We start from the raw sequence: 21,143 nt of genomic DNA on the forward strand, positions 1-21,143 counted from the left end.
GTCTCCCCCACACACACAAACACACTCTCAGATTGAAACAATTATGCAGCATTATTGACAATGCAACAATAAAATCTGTGGTTAAATATTTCCTTGGCTGAGGTTTGTAGTTGCCATTTAGTGTGAATTTATGACTGCAGGAATAGAAGCATTTTAATAAAGATCACAACTAAGTTTTTTGTGATCTATCCAAACAGAAGCTCTGCACAGACGTACGCCAGGCATGCTCCCCCACCTGCACCAGGATTGGAGGTTCTGCAGTAGTCCATAATTAAACTTCAACCCTGAGCCTGCGCTCAGAGCCAAGCAGCACAATTTCAAGCTGTTTGGACAGAATAAACTAAGAGTTGTATACTAACGTTACTATGTACTATGTCTTCAAATGCAGACTGAAGACTCATCTATTTGTGGAATATTTAACTGACCACTGACCCTGCTCCTATGTTGACTAACTAAAACTCTAGTTCTTATTGCAGGGTATTGTTTATTGCAGTGATATTGACTAACTTTAGTACTTATTGTTTATTGTACTTATTGCTGTCTGTTATAGAGCTTATATGTATTTTGCACTTCTAGGTATCAGCATTCATCCCTGTATTCTACAGTGTTCTAGTTCATTGGTATGTTGGACTCTAACCTACTGTACTGTAATAGGATGTATTCTATGAGTAAATGACAAAGCACTTTGTAAGTCGCTCTGGAAAAGAGCGTTTGCTAAATGCCGTAAACGTAAATGTAAATGTCCCCATGACTGAAGCAGTGTCACTATATTCTAAACTAGTTTATATTTAGATGTATTTAGCAAAAACCTATCAAACATGGGTTTTTTTTTGGTGTCATGGTATTATATTCATTAGCTAGCCACAAAAAAAACTGGTTAACATTAGATTAAAATACAGCTCTGTAAAATGTGCAAATTCTGTAAAGGTGTGCTGCATCAGCTCTCCTGGGCCTGGATACTTCATGTCTAGTCAATACAGTAAAAAAGTCAATACAACAATAAAATGTGCTTTCTGACTGAAATATAGAGCTAATGTCAGTATAGTAACCAGTATAGTCATTCATAAAGTTCATTTAATTTTTACCTTGCTTTATATTTTTTAATTTACAAAAAATGCTAAATGATTATTTTATTTGCTGATTAATACATTTGGATATTCAATTAATAAATAACGCTCAATTTTTGATGCTCCATCTCTCTCACACACACACACTCACACACTCACACACAGAAGGGTTTCTTCTTCCCTCTGATACTGTCATGGATGTTTGTCCCTGACTTATTCTGCCTAGTAAAAGCCCATTTCCATGGTGACGAAGGGTGGCGTTTGCTCACAGTGATTCAGGCCAAGCACTCGGTTTTAAAGCTTTGCTATATATTTACACACTCAGTTTTGGGAAACTAGTGTGACCTTTATGGAGCATGAGGAGGTTCCCTACATTCCTGAAGGTGTATGAGTCAGAGTAGCGTGAGGAAGTCCCCTACGTTCCTGAAGGTGTGAGTCAGAGTGAGCATGAGGAGGTCCCCTACGTTCCTGAAGGTGTGTGAGTGAGAGTAGCGTGAGAAGGTCCCCTATGTTCCTGAAGGTGTGAGTCTGAGTTAACATAAGGAGGTCCCCTACGTTCCTGAAGGTGTGTGAGTCAGAGTAGCATGAGAAGGTCCCCTACATTCCTGAAGTGCTTTTGTTATGGCTGACATACTAAACAACCGTGACAGTTGGACTGATTTATATAATTTGTGAGATGCTGTAAACTGAAACACATCTCATACGACATGCTGCACGAGTGCGTGTTTGTGTGCATGTGTGTGTGAATGTATGTGTGTGTGTGCCTACGTGTGCCTGCGTGTGCATGTGTGTATATATGGGGAGGGAGGAGTTCCACTAAGAGTATGAGTGTATATCAGTATTTGGTTACATGACCCACTATAAATACACACACACCCATTCTTTATAAATAGGCCATGTTCAGGCCTGGATTCTTCTGTCCAGGAAACACTCTGATCTTCTGAGTCAAGGTTTCCCCCACAACACTCTGTGTACAGCTCTGACATAGGGAGACCATTCTCTGCCCACAGAAACCAGACCAGACCAGACCAGACCAGATCAGTGCACCAGACCCAGTGGTGCCAGCACAAACCCAGACAGCAGAACACACAAAGAGACCAACAGGCAGCAATTACATCAACAGTTAGTCAGTGTGTGGCACCAGACACACAAAAGTATAGTGAAGAACGTGCACACTTGTACCTGGATGCTCTTGATCCCTGCTTTACAGTAATAGCGTTTGATGTCCACTTCAATTTCTGTGTTTGCCACAAAACTGCAAGCGATAAACAAACCTGAGTGAAAACACACTGTGAAGCCAGCAGAGCAACAAGAAACCAGATTAAAGAGGTTCAGCAGAAACAGATGAACCATCACCTGATCTGGACATCCATAATGATCTGACGTTTGTCCACATTCTCAGTGTAAACTTTGACCCCGTTTATCCTGAGAGGCTGTAGAAACAAACAGATATATATATATGTGTGTGTGTGTGTGTGTGTGTGTGTGTGTGTGTGTGTGTGTGTGTGTGGGTGTGTGTGTGTGTGTGTGTGTGTACACACACACAGTCATGGGTTGGGGGAGTGAGTGTGTTTGGCAACAGTGACATTTTATTACCCAGAACACATTGTGTCACGAAACTGGAATCTATTCTGAGTAACTATCTCCCCGACAGCTGCCTGTCCTGAAGTGTCCTGCACCTTCCCAGAGCTGCACTCAGCTAGGGCTCCTATTGGTGCACGGGTAGGTGATTAGTAGCCAATGAGTGTTGAGGGACTGGCTTTGTGGGCATGTTAGTCACTGAGCACAGGAATGTTTACATGCAGGAGATGAAGCAAGTGTGCAGTCTGACCCAGGGAACACCGATGAAGGCAACTGAAGGAGGGAACGTCTACATATGAAGCAAACATGACTGCCCTTATGTTACAGCAGTTCCATTTCAGACTAAAAAAGAAGCAGGTTAGATGTTTTCTTATTAAGACCCTGGAGAGCTGAACTGAAGCGCAGTTACACTGAACAGAGGACCAGTGGTTTGACCTGCAGTACTACAGCTCACTGACCTGCAGCTCACACACACACACACACACACACACACAAAGACCACTGAATAATGAGCTTTTCTTAAAGCATAGGATGAAAGGAAGTAAGGGTGATGTTTCAGAGTGTGTGTGTGTGTGTGTGTGTGTGTGTGTGTGTGCTCGCATGACTGAAGGAAGAAATAAATTTAGAATTTAAACCCCACAATATGTCAGCTAGTTAATATAGGCTGAACAACCTTCTTCAACAAAGACATGAAAATGCAGTGTGTTTGTGTGTGTGTGTGGGGGGGGGTGTGAGAGAGAGAGTGTGAATGTGTACCTGATCTCCCAGTTCTATCTTGGTGAAGGAGAAGGTGTTGAGGTGGCTGCTGGCTCCTTTCACTGCTGGTTCCAGGATTTCCCTAAACATCTTCTCCACAAACTGGCATACATACGGCCACATCTGCTTCACCGTCTACACAGCAAAGACACACTTCTGTATTAAAGACACACACTAGAGCCATCACACTACAGCACTAAAGCCCATCACACTTCAGCAGTAAAGCCATCACACTACAGCACTAAAGCCATCACACTACAGCACTAAATCCCATCACACTACAGCGCTAGAGCCATCACACTACAGCGCTAGAGCCCATCACACTTCAGCAGTAAAGCCATCACACTACAGCACTAAAGCCCATCACACTTCAGCAGTAAAGCCATCACACTACAGCACTAAAGCCATCACACTACAGCGCTAGAGCCATCACACTACAGCACTAAAGCCATCACACTACAGCACTAAAGCCCATCACACTTCAGCAGTAAAGCCATCACACTACAGCACTAAAGCCATCACACTACAGCACTAAAGCCCATCACACTACAGCACTAAAGCCCATCACACTACAGCACTAAAGCCCATCACACTACAGCGCTAGAGCCATCACACTACAGCGCTAGAGCCATCACACTACAGCGCTAAAGCCCATCACACTTCAGCAGTAAAGCCATCACACTACAGCACTAAAGCCCCCCACACTTCAGCAGTAAAGCCATCACACTACAGCACTAAATCCCATCACACTTCAGCAGTAAAGCCCATCACACTACAGCAGTAAAGCCATCACACTACAGCACTAAATCCCATCACACTTCAGCAGTAAAGCCCATCACACTACAGCACTAAAGCCCATCACACTTCAGCAGTAAAGCCCATCACACTACAGCACTAAAGCCCATCACACTACAGCACTAAAGCCCATCACACTACAGCACTAAAGCCCATCACACTACAGCAGTAAAGCCATCACACTACAGCAGTAAAGCCATCACACTACAGCGCTAGAGCCATCACACTACAGCGCTAGAGCCATCACACTACAGCGCTAAAGCCCATCACACTTCAGCAGTAAAGCCATCACACTACAGCACTAAAGCCCCCCACACTTCAGCAGTAAAGCCATCACAGTACAGCACTAAATCCCATCACACTTCAGCAGTAAAGCCCATCACACTACAGCACTAAAGCCCATCACACTACAGCACTAAAGCCCATCACACTACAGCACTAAAGCCCATCACACTACAGCACTAAAGCCCATCACACTACAGCACTAAAGCCCATCACACTACAGCAGTAGAGCCATCACACTACAGCAGTAAAGCCATCACACTACAGCGCTAAAGCCCATCACACTACAGCGCTAGAGCCATCACACTACAGCACTAAAGCCCATCACACTTCAGCAGTAAAGCCATCACACTACAGCACTAAATCCCATCACACTTCAGCAGTAAAGCCCATCACACTACAGCACTAAAGCCATCACACTACAGCACTAAATCCCATCACACTTCAGCACTAAATCCCATCACACTTCAGCAGTAAAGCCCATCACACTACAGCACTAAAGCCCATCACACTACAGCACTAAAGCCCATCACACTACAGCACTAAAGCCCATCACACTTCAGCAGTAAAGCCCATCACACTTCAGCAGTAAAGCCCATCACACTACAGCACTAAAGCCATCACACTACAGCACTAAATCCCATCACACTTCAGCAGTAAAGCCCATCACACTACAGCACTAAATCCCATCACACTACAGCACTAAATCCCATCACACTACAGCACTAAAGCCCATCACACTACAGCACTAAAGCCCATCACACTACAGCAGTAAAGCCATCACACTACAGCACTAAATCCCATCACACTTCAGCAGTAAAGCCCATCACACTACAGCACTAAAGCCCATCACACTTCAGCAGTAAAGCCCATCACACTACAGCACTAAAGCCATCACACTACAGCACTAAATCCCATCACACTACAGCACTAGAGCCATCACACTACAGCGCTAGAGCCATCACACTACAGCGCTAGAGCCATCACACTACAGCGCTAGAGCCATCACACTACAGCGCTAGAGCCATCACACTACAGCGCTAAAGCCCATCACACTTCAGCAGTAAATCCCATCACACTACAGCAGTAAAGCCCATCACACTACAGCACTAAATCCCATCACACTACAGCACTAAAGCCCATCACACTACAGCACTAAAGCCCATCACACTACAGCACTAAAGCCCATCACACTACAGCACTAAAGCCCATCACACTACAGCACTAAAGCCCATCACACTACAGCACTAAAGCCCATCACACTACAGCACTAAAGCCCATCACACTACAGCACTAAAGCCCATCATACTACAGCACTAAATCCCATCACACTACAGCAGTAAAGCCATCACACTACAGCACTAAAGCCCATCACACTACAGCGCTAGAGCCATCACACTACAGCACTAAAGCCCATCACACTTCAGCAGTAAAGCCATCACACTACAGCACTAAATCCCATCACACTTCAGCAGTAAAGCCCATCACACTACAGCACTAAATCCCATCACACTACAGCACTAAATCCCATCACACTACAGCACTAAATCCCATCACACTACAGCACTAAATCCCATCACACTTCAGCAGTAAAGCCATCACACTACAGCACTAAATCCCATCACACTTCAGCAGTAAAGCCCATCACACTACAGCAGTAAAGCCCATCACACTACAGCACTAAATCCCATCACACTTCAGCAGTAAAGCCATCACACTACAGCACTAAATCCCATCACACTTCAGCAGTAAAGCCATCACACTTCAGCAGTAAAGCCCATCACACTACAGCACTAAAGCCCATCACACTACAGCACTAAAGCCCATCACACTACAGCACTAAAGCCCCCCACACTACAGCACTAAAGCCCCCCACACTACAGCACTAAAGCCCCCCACACTACAGCACTAAAGCCCATCACACTACAGCACTAAATCCCATCACACTACAGCACTAAAGCCCATCACACTACAGCACTAAAGCCCATCACACTACAGCAGTAAAGCCATCACACTACAGCACTAAATCCCATCACACTTCAGCAGTAAAGCCCATCACACTACAGCACTAAAGCCCATCACACTTCAGCAGTAAAGCCCATCACACTACAGCACTAAAGCCATCACACTACAGCACTAAATCCCATCACACTACAGCGCTAGAGCCATCACACTACAGCGCTAGAGCCATCACACTACAGCGCTAGAGCCATCACACTACAGCGCTAAAGCCCATCACACTTCAGCAGTAAAGCCATCACACTACAGCACTAAAGCCCCCCACACTTCAGCAGTAAAGCCATCACACTACAGCACTAAATCCCATCACACTACAGCAGTAAAGCCCATCACACTACAGCAGTAAAGCCCATCACACTACAGCACTAAAGCCCATCACACTACAGCACTAAAGCCCATCATACTACAGCACTAAATCCCATCACACTACAGCAGTAAAGCCATCACACTACAGCACTAAAGCCCATCACACTACAGCGCTAGAGCCATCACACTACAGCACTAAAGCCCATCACACTTCAGCAGTAAAGCCATCACACTACAGCACTAAATCCCATCACACTTCAGCAGTAAAGCCCATCACACTACAGCACTAAATCCCATCACACTACAGCACTAAATCCCATCACACTACAGCACTAAATCCCATCACACTACAGCACTAAATCCCATCACACTTCAGCAGTAAAGCCATCACACTACAGCACTAAATCCCATCACACTTCAGCAGTAAAGCCCATCACACTACAGCACTAAATCCCATCACACTTCAGCAGTAAAGCCATCACACTACAGCACTAAATCCCATCACACTTCAGCAGTAAAGCCATCACACTTCAGCAGTAAAGCCCATCACACTACAGCACTAAAGCCCATCACACTACAGCACTAAAGCCCATCACACTACAGCACTAAAGCCCATCACACTACAGCACTAAAGCCCCCTACACTACAGCACTAAAGCCCATCACACTACAGCAGTTAAGCCCATCACACTACAACAGTTAAGCCCATCACACTACAGCACTAAAGCCCATCACACTACAGCACTAAAGCCCATCACACTACAGCATTAAAGCCCATCACACTACAGCACTAAAGCCCATCACACTACAGCACTAAAGCCCATCACACTACAGCAGTTAGGCCCATCACACTACAGCACTAAAGCCCATCACACTACAGCACTAAAGCCCATCACACTACAGCACTAAAGCCCATCACACTACAGCACTAAAGCCCATCACACTACAGCCCATGTCCTCCAAGTGTCCCACCAGGACCAGTGCTTGGTCCTCTACTCTCCTCTCTTTGTACTCAGGTAATATCATACAGCTTCTCCTTCCACTTCTACAATGACACTCAACAATTCTTCTCCCTCATTCCCTCAGATACTAACATCTTTACTTGGATCTTGAAATGCCTGTCTGACATCTTTTCATAGATGGATACTTACCATGTGCTAAACACTGTTAATGTAAATGTAAAAGAATGTGGAAGCATTATCATATATAACAACACTTTCATCCTACAGCACATAGAATTACAGAACAGAGCGGATCATCACAACCACATCATCAGCACTCTTGACATCACCACTGGAATACACTGGGGTGCTGTGTGTGTGTGTTTGCACCTGAGGACAGGTACCAGGTTACACGGTACCATCTTGGGTCAAAGGTCTTGTGATTTGAGAAGAAAGGAGCAGAACAGTCATCTAATCACCATTTGGTGTTCCATAGAGAAAGACTCCAATTCAGACTCCAAATCAGTCTGTGGTGGTGAAAGAGAACCTTAATCCTAGGACAAAGGTCTCTGTACACCGGTAAACTACTTCCACATCTTTACCAAGGTGAACACTAGTGTCAGAAATTTGGTTTCTCCACAGGGTTACTCAACTTTCCACTGGGGAAGGCCTCGGACTAGAGCCACTCCTCCTCAATACTGAGGAGCCAATCGAGGTGGTTTGGGCATGTACAGCTCCCTGTACAGCTGTTCCAGTTACGACCCACTGGAAGGAGACCTAGAAGCAGAGCCAGGACTTGCTGGAGGGATTACACCTCACAGCTGGACTGGGAGCATCTGGGTGTCCCACAAGTGGAGTTGAAACCTGTCGCAGTGTATAGAAAAGTCTCGACTGATCTTCTCAGCCTGTTACCACTGCTACCCTCACCAGAAAAAGCAGAGAGACAGGCACAGAGAGGAGGAGGGCCACAGAGAGACTCGGCTGTTCCAGATGCAAGGCTATTTATACCACCCTGGTACTGAGCAGAGGAAGGAGAGGGAGGACGAGAGCAAGAGTGTGCACAGGGGAGGAAGTGACTACAAGGGAACAGGAGAACACACACACACACACACACTCACTCACACACACTCACTCACACACTCACTCACACACACTCACACTCTCTCACACACACACGCACGCATTCCTGGGTTCAGGATGTGTGCAATCATTTCTCACCTTGTTTATCCACTCCACCCTCTCCACATCTGGAAAATGAATCTGGAAAACAAACAAGCCCACAAGTAAATATACAAAACAAAACAAAGACAAACAGAAAATATAAATGCAGTCAGTAAAACATTAAAACACAGTTTGATCAGGAGAATTTGGCTTCCTAGACCTGACCCATGTCTAATTAGAGCAAATGAAAGTCAAGAAAAAGATTCCTCACTCTCTAACGGAAAAGGAGAGACTGATGGAGGTGTGGTATGATGCAATGCAATAAAAAAAGAACAAGAAAACACAGCAGTCCAATATCTGCATGTTCCCTAATGAACACACCCATATATTCTGAAACTGACACACACACATACTAGCACTCACACTCACACACACACAGTTATAACGCATTGATTATAACAATATACTCTAAATTCAATTATACAATCAAATTTGTCAAATGCCCAGACATTCTATTGTGAAAATTAATATTTTATTCTGGGAATAAAGCAGCACTACTGCGACCGTCTCCCTCATGAGTTCTCACGTGGGTCTGCACTACTGCGACTGTCTGCCCCATGAGTTCTCACGTGGGTCTGCACTACTGCGACGGTCTGCCCCATGAGTTCTCACGTGGGTCTGCACTACTGCGACGGTCTGCCCCATGAGTTCTCACGTGGGTCTGCACTACTGCGATGGTCTGCCCCATGAGTTCTCACGTGGGTCTGCACTACTGCGACGGTCTGCCCCATGAGTTCTCACGTGGGTCTGCACTACTGCGACTGTCTCCTTCGTGAGTTCTCACGTGGGTCTGCCCTACTGCGACTGTCTCCCTCGTGAGTTCTCACATGTGTCTGCACTACTGCGACTGTCTCCCTCGTGAGTTCTCGTGTGGGTCTGCACTACTGTGACCATCTCCCTCGTGAGTTCTCGTGTGGGTCTGCACTACTGTGACTGTCTGCCTCGTGAGTTCCCGTGAGGGTCTCGGCTACTGCACTGAATGCACTGCAGGATGGACAGGAGTTACACAACATCACTTTGAAAGTGAAATGTAGGTCAAATTCAACTGTCAGCAAACCTCTCTGGGCACTTTCCCTGCATAAAACTGCACCCTAAACCGGCACCCTAAACCTGCACCCTAAACATTCACTCTAAACCTGCACCCTAAAGATTCACCCTAAATCTGCACCCTAAACCTGCACCAAAACATGCATTGAAAACTTGCACAAACCCAGAAACTAAAATCTGACTGCAAAATTGCCCTGTTTTTATTTGTTTACTGAGTTGGCCTATTTATTCAAGTCTCCAGGACAGTCAGGCTAGACGGTTTCTTGTACGTGGCCATCTATATACAGTGTGATGGCAAACATCACTAGTCAGGCTAACATACTGCATGAGAGACAGACGGGAAACTTCAGACGCTCATGAGCACAGTGGCGCAGTGCTGCGCTCCAGGGCACCACTGCGAGAGGCAGGGTGGAGGCCCTTTTTAAAAATCTGTATTATTTTTATTTCTTTTTTTTAAATGTATATAGAATCATTTCTTGTGATGCCACTTTGCTAACTCACATGCCCCTGCATATGCCAGTACTTAAGCACTGTGTCCAAAGCGCAATATCACGCCACATCATTCTGTAGTCGCTGAATATACAGGTTAGCAAACATGAGTCAGCAAAGCAGGAGTTAGCAGAGTGTGAGTTAGCAGAGTGTGAGTTAGCAGAGTGTGAGTTACTGAATTGAGTTATCAGAATGTTAGCAGAGAACTGTCATGGTTCTCACCTCTGGCATCAGGGTTCATATGGGAATGTGCGCCATGTGGTTTTGCTATTGTTTCCGTCCCCGCCTCGTCCTGTCTTTTCTTTCTTTGCCCTTTATTGGTGTCAGGAGCTCCTAGTTTTTCTTTGTTTATGTCTTTATAACTACCTCTGTGCGTTAGAACCAGTGGTGGTCTTTACCAACACCCAAACTATACAAATGTATGGGGCCCCAGAGATCACAGGGCCACAAGCAGTTGGCTGAAAAAATAAATGAAAAAACAGCTAAACACACTAGTTACTATGATAACACACTAGCTAGCTAATCAGGACTCCATGATATGCTCATATCCCAGTGGCACACACAAAAGAAAAAATAAATAAGGAAAATAAGACATAATCAAGGCTTGTGCTGAAACCAACCAAGATGGCCAACCTGGCAGTAGGAAGACAGGTAAAATTTGTACAGGGTGGGTAAATATTGCATTTTGCTGTAAAAAATAAAAATAAAAAAATAATTTGATTAGAGCCCCCAGACATGACTTTGCTGGTGCTCCTGAAAGGCCAAACTGTTTTTTGTAGCATGAGGTATACTACCTGGTCTAATGTTTGCTGCATTGTAATACACATAGGAATAGACTGTTATCTGATGATAGATTTAAGTTTAGAGACGTAGTAGTCAGACAGCAAATCCCTCACAGAGCCCACGGTGTCTGAACTACAAAGATACCCTCCAGATTTGCTACTATTGCTACTGTTTAATAGCAAACTGTTATCTGCCCTGTGCCTGCTGATACTGGTACGGTTGTCCCTGTTATGTACTTAACGTAATCTGTGGTTTGCTTTGTTTCTTGGTTTCTTTTTTGTTCCTGTTCACACCCTGTATTCCAGCTACAGTTCCTTGACTCCTGGTACTCTATGGACCATTCAGAGGCTGATCACATAGGCTTGTGGATTTGCCAACAATAAATGCTGCACACCTCCACAAATGAGTCCTGCCTTGCCTTGCTCAGAAGTAACAATAGCCACAATATAGGCCACTCCCCTGACCTATTATGACATCATTTAACATGAGAACCACATCATATCGTCATGCTGCCCTCCCCTATTGCAGAGACTGCTCTGCTGAAGGACACTCTCTCCTGTATTCCAGACTGGCTGGATTCTGTATAGCCAATAATCAGCTTTTACTTCCTTCAACATGCCCTGTTCAGACTGGCAAGTAACTGCCAAGCCCTTAATGAGGCACTAAAGTCAGCACACAACTCCCAGCACAGGGACTAAGGATAACTGATCTAGCACAGCTCATGCAGAACTAGCACAGCTCATTCAGTAGGGTCAGCTGGAAAGTTAGAAAGCACTAAAGGGATGAAGCCCAGATCTGAGAGTGACACTTGCAGCATTTCACAGGTGCTCTTATCCTGAGTGTCTTACATATATTCATGCACTTCATAACTGCAGACCTCTATGGCCCCATGTAGTAACAGTTCTGGTATGTGCTGGTCACCCCAGTCTTACTCACTAAGACCTGCGTCAGGTTCAGCACCTTGTGACGCACAGACCTGCACACGCCCTGCATAGCGAGCCAATACATGACATCATTAACAAAAATAGGGCACATGGAGTAAACCAACACTGCCTTTGCTGACGAACCTAGAACGCATTCAAGATTCAAATCACCAGCCATGATAGGACAAGAGACTGACCAATCAGAGGTCATCTTAATGACCAAAGCCACCCGTCCTATCCTCAGAGAACTGTTCACGATTATTTAGATATAATATAGGGTACTAATCTGAGGCACTATGATTTGCAGTGAGTGGTACTGGGATTAACGGTAAACGAGAGTGAATGAAACTGGGATTAGGGGTAAATGTGATTGAGTGAGACTGGGATTAACGGTAAATTTGAGTGAGTGAGACTGGGATTAACGGTAAACGCGAGTGAGAATGGAGTTAACAGTAAATGTGAGTGAGTGAGAATGGAGTTAACGGTAAATGTGAGTGAGACTGGGATTAACGGTAAATGTGAGTGAGTGAGACTGCCATTAACAGTAAACACAAAGATTAGGTACGAACAGCAGCCGCCATAATATCAGAGTGGCCGAAGCCCTCTGGTGCCCAGGAGAGGAGGAAAAAAGGAAAGAAGAGGGAGAAAGATGTAAAAAATACAGAGGTAATGTGATGTGGTGAATGAATACTGTGAATTTTATCTGTTGAACAGTAATAGTTACCGTCGGCGGTTTGGAGCAAAGTTACTAGTTACTTAGAACATTCACTAATATAATAAACAGCTAGGCTAGCTAGAGTTAGCGTCAGTTACTCCTACCCTAAATTCACCAGGGAAGCTTGGAAAGACTATTCAGGTGTTTGGGAAATAACCCACATAAAAGAAAAATGTTCATTTCTCAAAATTAATCGTGCTGCCTGAACAAACCATCTACTGTCTGTCTGAAGAACCCAGGCAAACATTCTTTATTGACATCTTGGTCTAGTTATCTAGCCAATGATAGCCCTGTTTATAACAGCCAATTAAAATGTGTTTCATCTTGTCATTAATAGATGTATGTTAAGACTTTGCATTTTAATTTTAACTTCCTTCATTTCATTTGACATGTACAGCAAACAGCTTCATGTGAGAGGAGTCCACACTGAATACACGTTTTGTGCATGAATGCTAGATGTGATTTACTGTTTGTGTTTACAACGTTAGTCTATAATGTGGTTTAATGTGTTTGTGTTTATAATGTTTTAGTCTATAATGTGGTTTAATTGTCACAATACGGCCCCTCCCTCCTCCTCAAACATCTCGGTGTGTATGTGTGCGTTAGTCAGTAGTGCCACGCCCTCTTGTGTCACTCACCTGATCCTTCTGTGTGTATATGTCTCGTGTGTTGTCGTATGTTTGTTAAGTGTATATAGCATGTGTGCTAAGTGTAGGTGTTTTGTGTTATTAAAAACATTTGTTTCAACGTGCCTCATCCCCGCATCCTGCTTAAGCCTCATAGCGTCACAGCAACACCAACGAACCAAGGATACCTGGGAGAGGAAAACGGAAGAGAAAGAAGGGAGGTGGACGCCTCCCACAGCCGTACAGGGAAGCCCGCCGTGACCTTGGGCACCTCCTGACGCCCACCAGACGTGAGCGTGGGCCAGGTGCGGAGGCAGAAGACTGGTATAATGATTTCTAGTCCTCGGACCCCATGGACTTCAATTATCCCGTGGAGAGTCCATCATTCTTCCTGGTCTCGCTCCGGGGATCCTTGACGAGGGAGGAACCCGCTGGACGATTTTGGGGGGGCCCTGTATATGGTCCGGGGTCGTGACGTTGGTCTGACGTCAGACATGGGTCCGATCATGAGGAGGACCCTTCAATGGAGGTGGATGAGGTCCCTCATGGGGAGCCTTCCTCGCAGAGCGACGTTATAGGCTCCAAGGATGACGAGCCCCCAGCACCCAATGCTCCATCTAAGGCTCCGCCCAGGACACGCTGCCCAAAAGCGAGCAAGCTGCCCCAGGTGACTGGCAGAGAAGTGACATCGTCTTCAGAGGAAACTCCTCTCCCTAAGGCGAGAGGTCCCAAAGCAAATGTGCCTACGCCTAAGCCTCATGGAGGCAAAAAGGCAGCGACACCAGTGCCTGCACCAGAACCGGGCAACATGGCTGGTGCGCCTCCTGGCACATATACGCCAAAATCGGGACAGTCACCACTACCCAAGCCAGTGAAGGACAATCTTTGGTTTGTCTCATTGTATGTGCTTTGGTTTGTCTCGTTGGTTGGTTAAGGTAGGCTCTGAGTTCACTTACTTTTGTTTTAGATTCTGTGAAATTCAAAGCTTGTTGTCTAAACCTAGTTGTTAGTTGCTTGGTAGCTCACTACACTCACTACAGGTGTAGTTTTGCCCTGACCTTAGGTGTGAATAGAGGGGCGGGCTCAGCACTTATTGAACTGAGTTAAATTAGGACGACTCCAACATCTGGAGAAGGTTTGGTGGTATTCTCAATCAGTTCATCTACATCTCACCTACAGGACTTCACAAACTCAGCTAAGTATCTTCTCATATTATCTCAATCCTTTATTTCATACATCCACAAATCAAGCATCTGAAAGGTGCTTCACAATTCCTGTCCACAAATCCCACAGATCTCCTCGACACAATCATAGACGTCGCAATCTCAGCAACCTCACTGACTCACAACGCTTCACTCCATCACATATCGTGGTGGCAGGAGGGCTCTGGAACTGCCAATCTGCTGTCCAGATTACCATCCCTCAGCATTAGCATCCCTCCACTTCCTACACTTCCTGGCTCTGACAGAAACATGGATCACCCCTGAGAACTCGGCGACTCCGGCTGCCCTGTCCTCTGCCTTTCCATCCACACATTCTCCGAGGCGTCTCAGCAGGGGTGGTGGCACAGGTTTACTAATGTCTCCAGAGTGGCGTTTCACTCCACTTCCCTTCCCTACACTTTCCATCTCCTCTTTTGAATTTCATGCCATTACAGTGTCTTTCTCCACCAAACTTCTTATCATTGTTATCTACTGACCTCCAGGTTCCCTAGATCACTTCATTGATGAGCTCGACATCCTTCTGAGTCAATTCCCCACTGAAGGAAATCCACTCATTCTCCTTGGTGACTTCAACCTTCCATCAGACAAGCTGCATTCCTCCCACATCTTTCCACTGCTGAAAGCATTTGACCTCACCCTCAGCCACTCTCCTCCGACTCACAAAGCGGGCAACGTTCTGGTCCTGATCATCACCCGTACCACCACAACATTGGACATCGCAGTCACCCCCCTCCACCTCTCAGACCATCACTTTCCATCCTTCTCTCTCTCCCTTCCTTCTCTTTCCATCCAGTCCTCTCCAACATGTTCCTCCTTCCTCTGTCGCAATCAGCACTCCATAACTCCCTCTTCCCTTACTTCTACTATTTTGCCCACCCTTCCTCACCCTGACTCTCTATCCTCTCTCTTTTTGGATACAGTTACAAATACTTTCATTTCTACACTCTCCTCATCAATGAATCTTCTGTGCCCTCTCTCCTCTAGACCCGCTAAGTCCTCCCAACCTGCCCCCTGGCTAACAGAAGCACTTTGCTGCCACAGGAGAGAACCAAGGACTGCAGAGAGGTGGTGGAGGAAATCTCACCTAGATTCAGACCTCAGATCATACAAGTCTCTCCTTTCCAAGTTCTCACTGAAAGTAACATCTGCAAAGTCATCCTACAACAGAGAGAAATTTGAATAATCATCTGAGCCACGCAAGCTCTTCACAATTTTTTCTTCTCTCCTTAATCTTCCCCCTCCCCCTCCTTCCTCATCTCTTACTCTGGAGGATTTTATCACCTTCTTTGAGGAGAAGGTTGCAGCAATCCACCAGTCCTTTTCCTCTGTTCCCACTCTTCCAACCAATGTGCATTCCCAAACATCCAACTCTCTGACTTCTTTTTCTCCTCTCTCCACAGATGAAATTCCTCAACTTCTGACCTCCAGCAATCTGACTACATGTCCGCTGGATCCAATTCATTCTGCTCTGTTCCAGACAATCGCAAGAGATCTGCTTCTCTGTCATCATCAACAACCCCTTATCTTCTAGATACGTGCCTACTGCGTTCAAAACCGCAAGGGTGATACCAATCCTCAAGAAGGCCACACATGACAGCTCCAGCGTTACCAACTACAGACCGGTATCACTTCTCTCTTTCCTCTCAAAAGCCCTTGAATGAGCAGTTTATAATCAATTGTCTCTTTTTCTCACCCAAAACCAGCTGCATGATCCCATTCAGTATGGCTACAAACCGGCACATTCTACAGAAACGGCCCTTATAGCAGTGAATGAGGAACTTCATGCCGCTAAAGCTGCCAAACAGTCATCTGTTTTGATTCTTCTAGACCTTTCAGCAGCATTTGACACAGTGAACCACAACATTCTTCTCTCTGTTCTTTCCAGGCTTGGTGTGCCTGGCTCTAGTTGGAGATGGTTTCAGTCCTATCAGGTGACATGGAGAAGGATCCACATCCAAACCGTGTAGACTCTCCACTGGTGTTCCACAAGGCTCAGTATTGGGGCCCCCTTCTCTTCTCTTTGTATACTCATTCTCTTGGTGATGTAATATCTTCTCATGGTTTCTCCTACCATATTTCTTTCTTTTCCACCCTCTGACACGCAGGTCTTCAGACATATCTCGGCATGCTTGACTGACATCGCATCATGAATGACAGCCCACCACTTGAAGCTCAACCCCAGTAAAACTGAGCTTCTGTTCATCCCAGGTACTCCCAACCCTTACCATGACCTCACTGTTTCCTTTGAGAACTCCCTGCTATCACCATCCAAAGCTGCCGATAGCCTGGGTGTAACCTTGGACAACCAGTTGTCGTTCTCAACTCATGTTTCTAATCTCACCTGGTCTTGCAGATTCCTCCTTTGTAACATACGAAGGATTCAACCCTTTCCTTCACGGGAAACTACCCAGGTGCTTGTGCAGTCTCTTGTGATCTCAAAGCTAGACTACTGCAACTCGCTACTTGCTGGTCTTCCTCTAAGAGCCATCAAACTTCTACAAATTGTCCAGAATGCAGCAGCACGACTGGTCTTCAATCTTCCGAAGTTCACACGTTACTCCACTGCTGCACTCCCTTCATTGGCTCCCTGTAGCTGCACACATCAGATTCAAAACCTTGATGCTTGCCTACAAAGCCAAAAATGGACCAGCCGCTTCATACATGAGGTCAATGGTCAAAGCCCGATCCGTACCTCGAGTACTTTGAACCTCAAGTACGGATCGGCTTGAAATACCATGCTTCAGGTCTCGTGGACGACAAGCATGGAGACTATTTTCTGTCCTGGCTCCAAGATGGTGGAATGAACTCACACTTGCTGTCCGGACAGCAGAGTCCCTTGCAGTCTTCAAATGCAGACTGAAGAACCATCTATTTGCAGAATATTTAAAGGACAACTGACACTGCACCCATATTGACTGACTAATTTAGTACTTATTGTAGGGCACTGTTTATGTTGTTTAACAAACTCTAGCACTTATTGTTTATAGCACTTATCATTGTTTAAGATAGACCTGATGTATTTTGCACTTCTAGGCATCAGCATTCATCCTTGTATTCTACAGTATTCTAGTTCATTGGTATGTCTGATTCTAACCTACTGTACTGTACTTGGATATATTCTATGAGTAAATGACAAAGCACTTTTGTAAGTTGCTCTGGATAAGAGCGTCTGCTAAATGCCGTAAATGTAAATGTCTTCCCCAGGCTGGTCAGCCTCCAAACCAGCCAATGACTGGTGGATTGTCTGGAGCGCCTTCTCCCCTCCCCGGACTATTGAACATGTGTGGTGGTGTTCAAGTGTCTGTCCCCGTTACCTTAAATGTACCAATCACTTTGTTCCGCTCTGTGTCTGTGTCAGTGCCTGTTAGTGTGTGTGTTCCTGTGTCTGTCTTTGTCTTAGTCCTGGTATTCCCCCCCACGCTCCTGCTCGCGCTGGCCCGTGGCGGACTGCCCAGTCCTCTGGCCTCGCCGTTTGCCGTTGGTCTCGGGTCCGCAGCCTGTAAGGCTGGTGCGCCGGGAGTCGCGCCCTTGAGGGGGGACTCTGTCACGATACGGCCCCTCCCTCCTCCTCAAACATCTCGGTGCGTATGTATGTGTGTTTGCATTAATCGGTAGTGCCACGCCCTCTTGTGTCGTCCACCTGATCCTTGTGTGTGTATATGTCTCATGTGTTGTCATATGTTTGTCGGTGTTTGATGTAATGTAGCATGTGTGCTAAGTGTAGGTGTTAAATAAAACGTTTGTCTCAACGTGCCTCGTCCACGCATCCTGCTTAAGCCTCATAGCATCACATTAATGCATTCGTCTATAATGTGGTTTAATCTGTATGTTATTATATTGGTTTCACCATCAGCAGCTTTTATTTATAAAAATATTTTAACATCTAATGGTCACATATACTCGTCTATAAATTATTTATGCTGTAATTATATTATTTTGTAATTTGTTTATTGTCACTTGTTTCTTTAACACTGTTTTTACCTGTGTAATACTGTTTTTGCATCTAAAATAAAGACAATCTCAACAACATAAATCTATTCAGTGTCTGTATGAGTGTGTAAACACAATGACTGATGAATTAATGATGTACCAGCCACAATCTCGCCATGGCCACCACATCAGTCAGGTCTCTGATTACTCGACCACTAAAATAAACTCACCTAGTTCATCTTCTCATGTGAGGAGGTTCTTCCTGAAGCGCAAAATATGCGCCAATATTCACACTCAAAACCAATCTGGTCTCCAGATTGTAATGACTTTGACAAGCTATAACAACTATGTGACAGGCTATAAATACTGTGTGATGGCTAAAACAGATCCTAAACCTGCAGTGAGCAGCTCTGAACACTGAGGGTCTGTGTAAACAGGTCTCCAGGACTCACACCCCACACAGCTTACCCCATGAGCTGGGTTTCCATAGAGGTCAATAACTTACCACACATACACACACAGATCAGTTATACGTCCCAACATGGGTTTCAGGCTGATATGTCTGGTATTCCTATCAGCTGACGTCACCTGACTGCACACTGGCTCACGTTGACCTAACCATGTTACTGGAGGGTGACCTACAGCAAGCCACAGAAACGTCAGAGCTGCCATTTACTGGTTTCACCCCAACAGCAGTCCTCTGCCTGGCCATCCACCAGGAGCTGAGCTCTGAGCCCGACAGCCCTCTGACCCACAACACCTCTGAATGTGAACTAAGGATTTTGCCCCTATTCCTCATTCAAGTAACACTTTAGCATATTTGGTTAGTTAGGAGGTTCTTCTTTAGGCTGGGTCATGAACCAGCTTAAGTAAGACTAATGAAGCTTTGCAATAGCGCAGTCTAAAGCAGAGGCTGGTCAAATTAGATTTTCTCAACTTAATATTCAGCAGGTGAAGGCCGGAGCAGGTTTTGTTGATGGTTGGTGGTGGTAAACTCGTAGTGATCAGACCTCTGTCAGATTCTACCCGTGAAAGTGAAATGTGTTGCATTTTTAATCCGATGTTGTTTTCGCGTTACTCACCCATGACGGCAGTCCGTCGGTTGGCAAGTTGTGTTTGACAGTTCCCTCCTCGTGTTCCAAAAACGCAAGCGCTCTGTTTATCCTCGTGCTCTTACAAGACGTGTTTCTTCTCCAAAAGAAAAACACTGCAAGTCCGATTAAAAGCCAACTGAAGCTGAACTCCAGATAGCCCAGGGCATACACGGGGAAAATAACAACCAACGTCTTCGCCAAGTGCGCCCACGTGCACGCCAGCTGTCCGGCGCACGACGGCGCGTCCGCGGCGGGTGCGCTGCTCGGTGCCGCGTGCTGCGGTCCGGGGGCACCTGGCGACTGTGGCACGGACCCGTGAACGGCGCTCATCGCTCCTGGAATGCCCGTCTCGCAGCTGCGATTTCCGCCACTCCGTTTCCAAGACTGCCTACTTTGACCTTTACGGTAACGAGGCGCTGTTTGGTGCGGTCGCCGTCACGCACCTAGCGACACCGGCACGGCGCACGGCTGTTATGAGGTCGAGCACGTGCAGAGTAGTCCTGAGACAAGCGTTCACACGCGCGTGGGCCGATAGCGCATGCTGGAGGCTGCACTGCTCTCACGTTAGTGCGCCTTCACATCGCTTTACCTTACACTTAAAAACGCACGTTAACAGTAAGACTTCACCGCGACATACCGAAATGTGTTCGTGCAGCGTGTACGCCAAACAGCAGCGCTTACACAGCACGCGCGCGGTTTGCTCAGTTTGCCTGTCAGGACAGTTTGCGCGCGGGCAGCGTGAATCGCCACAACGCGCTCGACAGCGGCAGATACATAGAGACGGGACATCCTGCAAAAGCGCTTAGACCGACTATAAACAGTTTTTGTGCTGGAAAATACTTATTTTATACGTCACAGATTATCAGAGAAGGCGTTTCACACACCCTATATCTATCTATCTATCTATCTATCTATCTATCTATCTATCTATCTATCTATCTATCTATATTTATATATTATATATCTGTATCTATATATATATATATATATATATATATATATATATATTTATTTATTTATTTATTTATTTATATATTATATATCTCTATCTATCTATCTATCTATCTATCTATATCTATATATCTATATATATATATATATATATATATATATATATATATATATATATCCAGAGGCATTTTACAGGCATGTCAGAGTTGCAGTTAAAAATATTAACGGGGAGAATAGTCTGTGATCTTGTAAAGTTTAAGATTCATTTCCTAGATTTATGAGATATAACCAACTTCATGTTATCATACATTCACTCACCAAGCAAACCAGTATTCTTCAAACAGCCGTGCCTAAACGTTGAACGTTTCGATGATCAACACAACGTGACTATCTCT

At 45.4% G+C, this 21,143-nt stretch overlaps 1 protein-coding gene across 1 annotated transcript in view; it reads right to left on the minus strand.

The window, feature by feature from the left end:
- The window catches only part of esyt2b (extended synaptotagmin-like protein 2b), a 46,714-nt gene extending 26,587 nt beyond the window's left edge, over positions 1-20,127 (minus strand). The window contains exons 1-5 of the mRNA XM_035536689.1: positions 19,786-20,127; positions 8,965-9,006; positions 3,405-3,539; positions 2,424-2,500; positions 2,250-2,322 (exon numbers count right to left, since the gene is read on the minus strand). Of these exons, the coding sequence (XP_035392582.1) occupies positions 2,250-2,322; positions 2,424-2,500; positions 3,405-3,539; positions 8,965-9,006; positions 19,786-20,127 (669 nt within the window). The remainder of the gene's footprint in view (positions 1-2,249; positions 2,323-2,423; positions 2,501-3,404; positions 3,540-8,964; positions 9,007-19,785) is intronic.
- Between the last annotated feature and the right edge of the window lie 1,016 nt (positions 20,128-21,143).

Source organism: Electrophorus electricus, chromosome 19, assembly GCF_013358815.1.
Source record: "Electrophorus electricus isolate fEleEle1 chromosome 19, fEleEle1.pri, whole genome shotgun sequence".
Lineage (NCBI taxonomy): Eukaryota > Metazoa > Chordata > Actinopteri > Gymnotiformes > Gymnotidae > Electrophorus > Electrophorus electricus.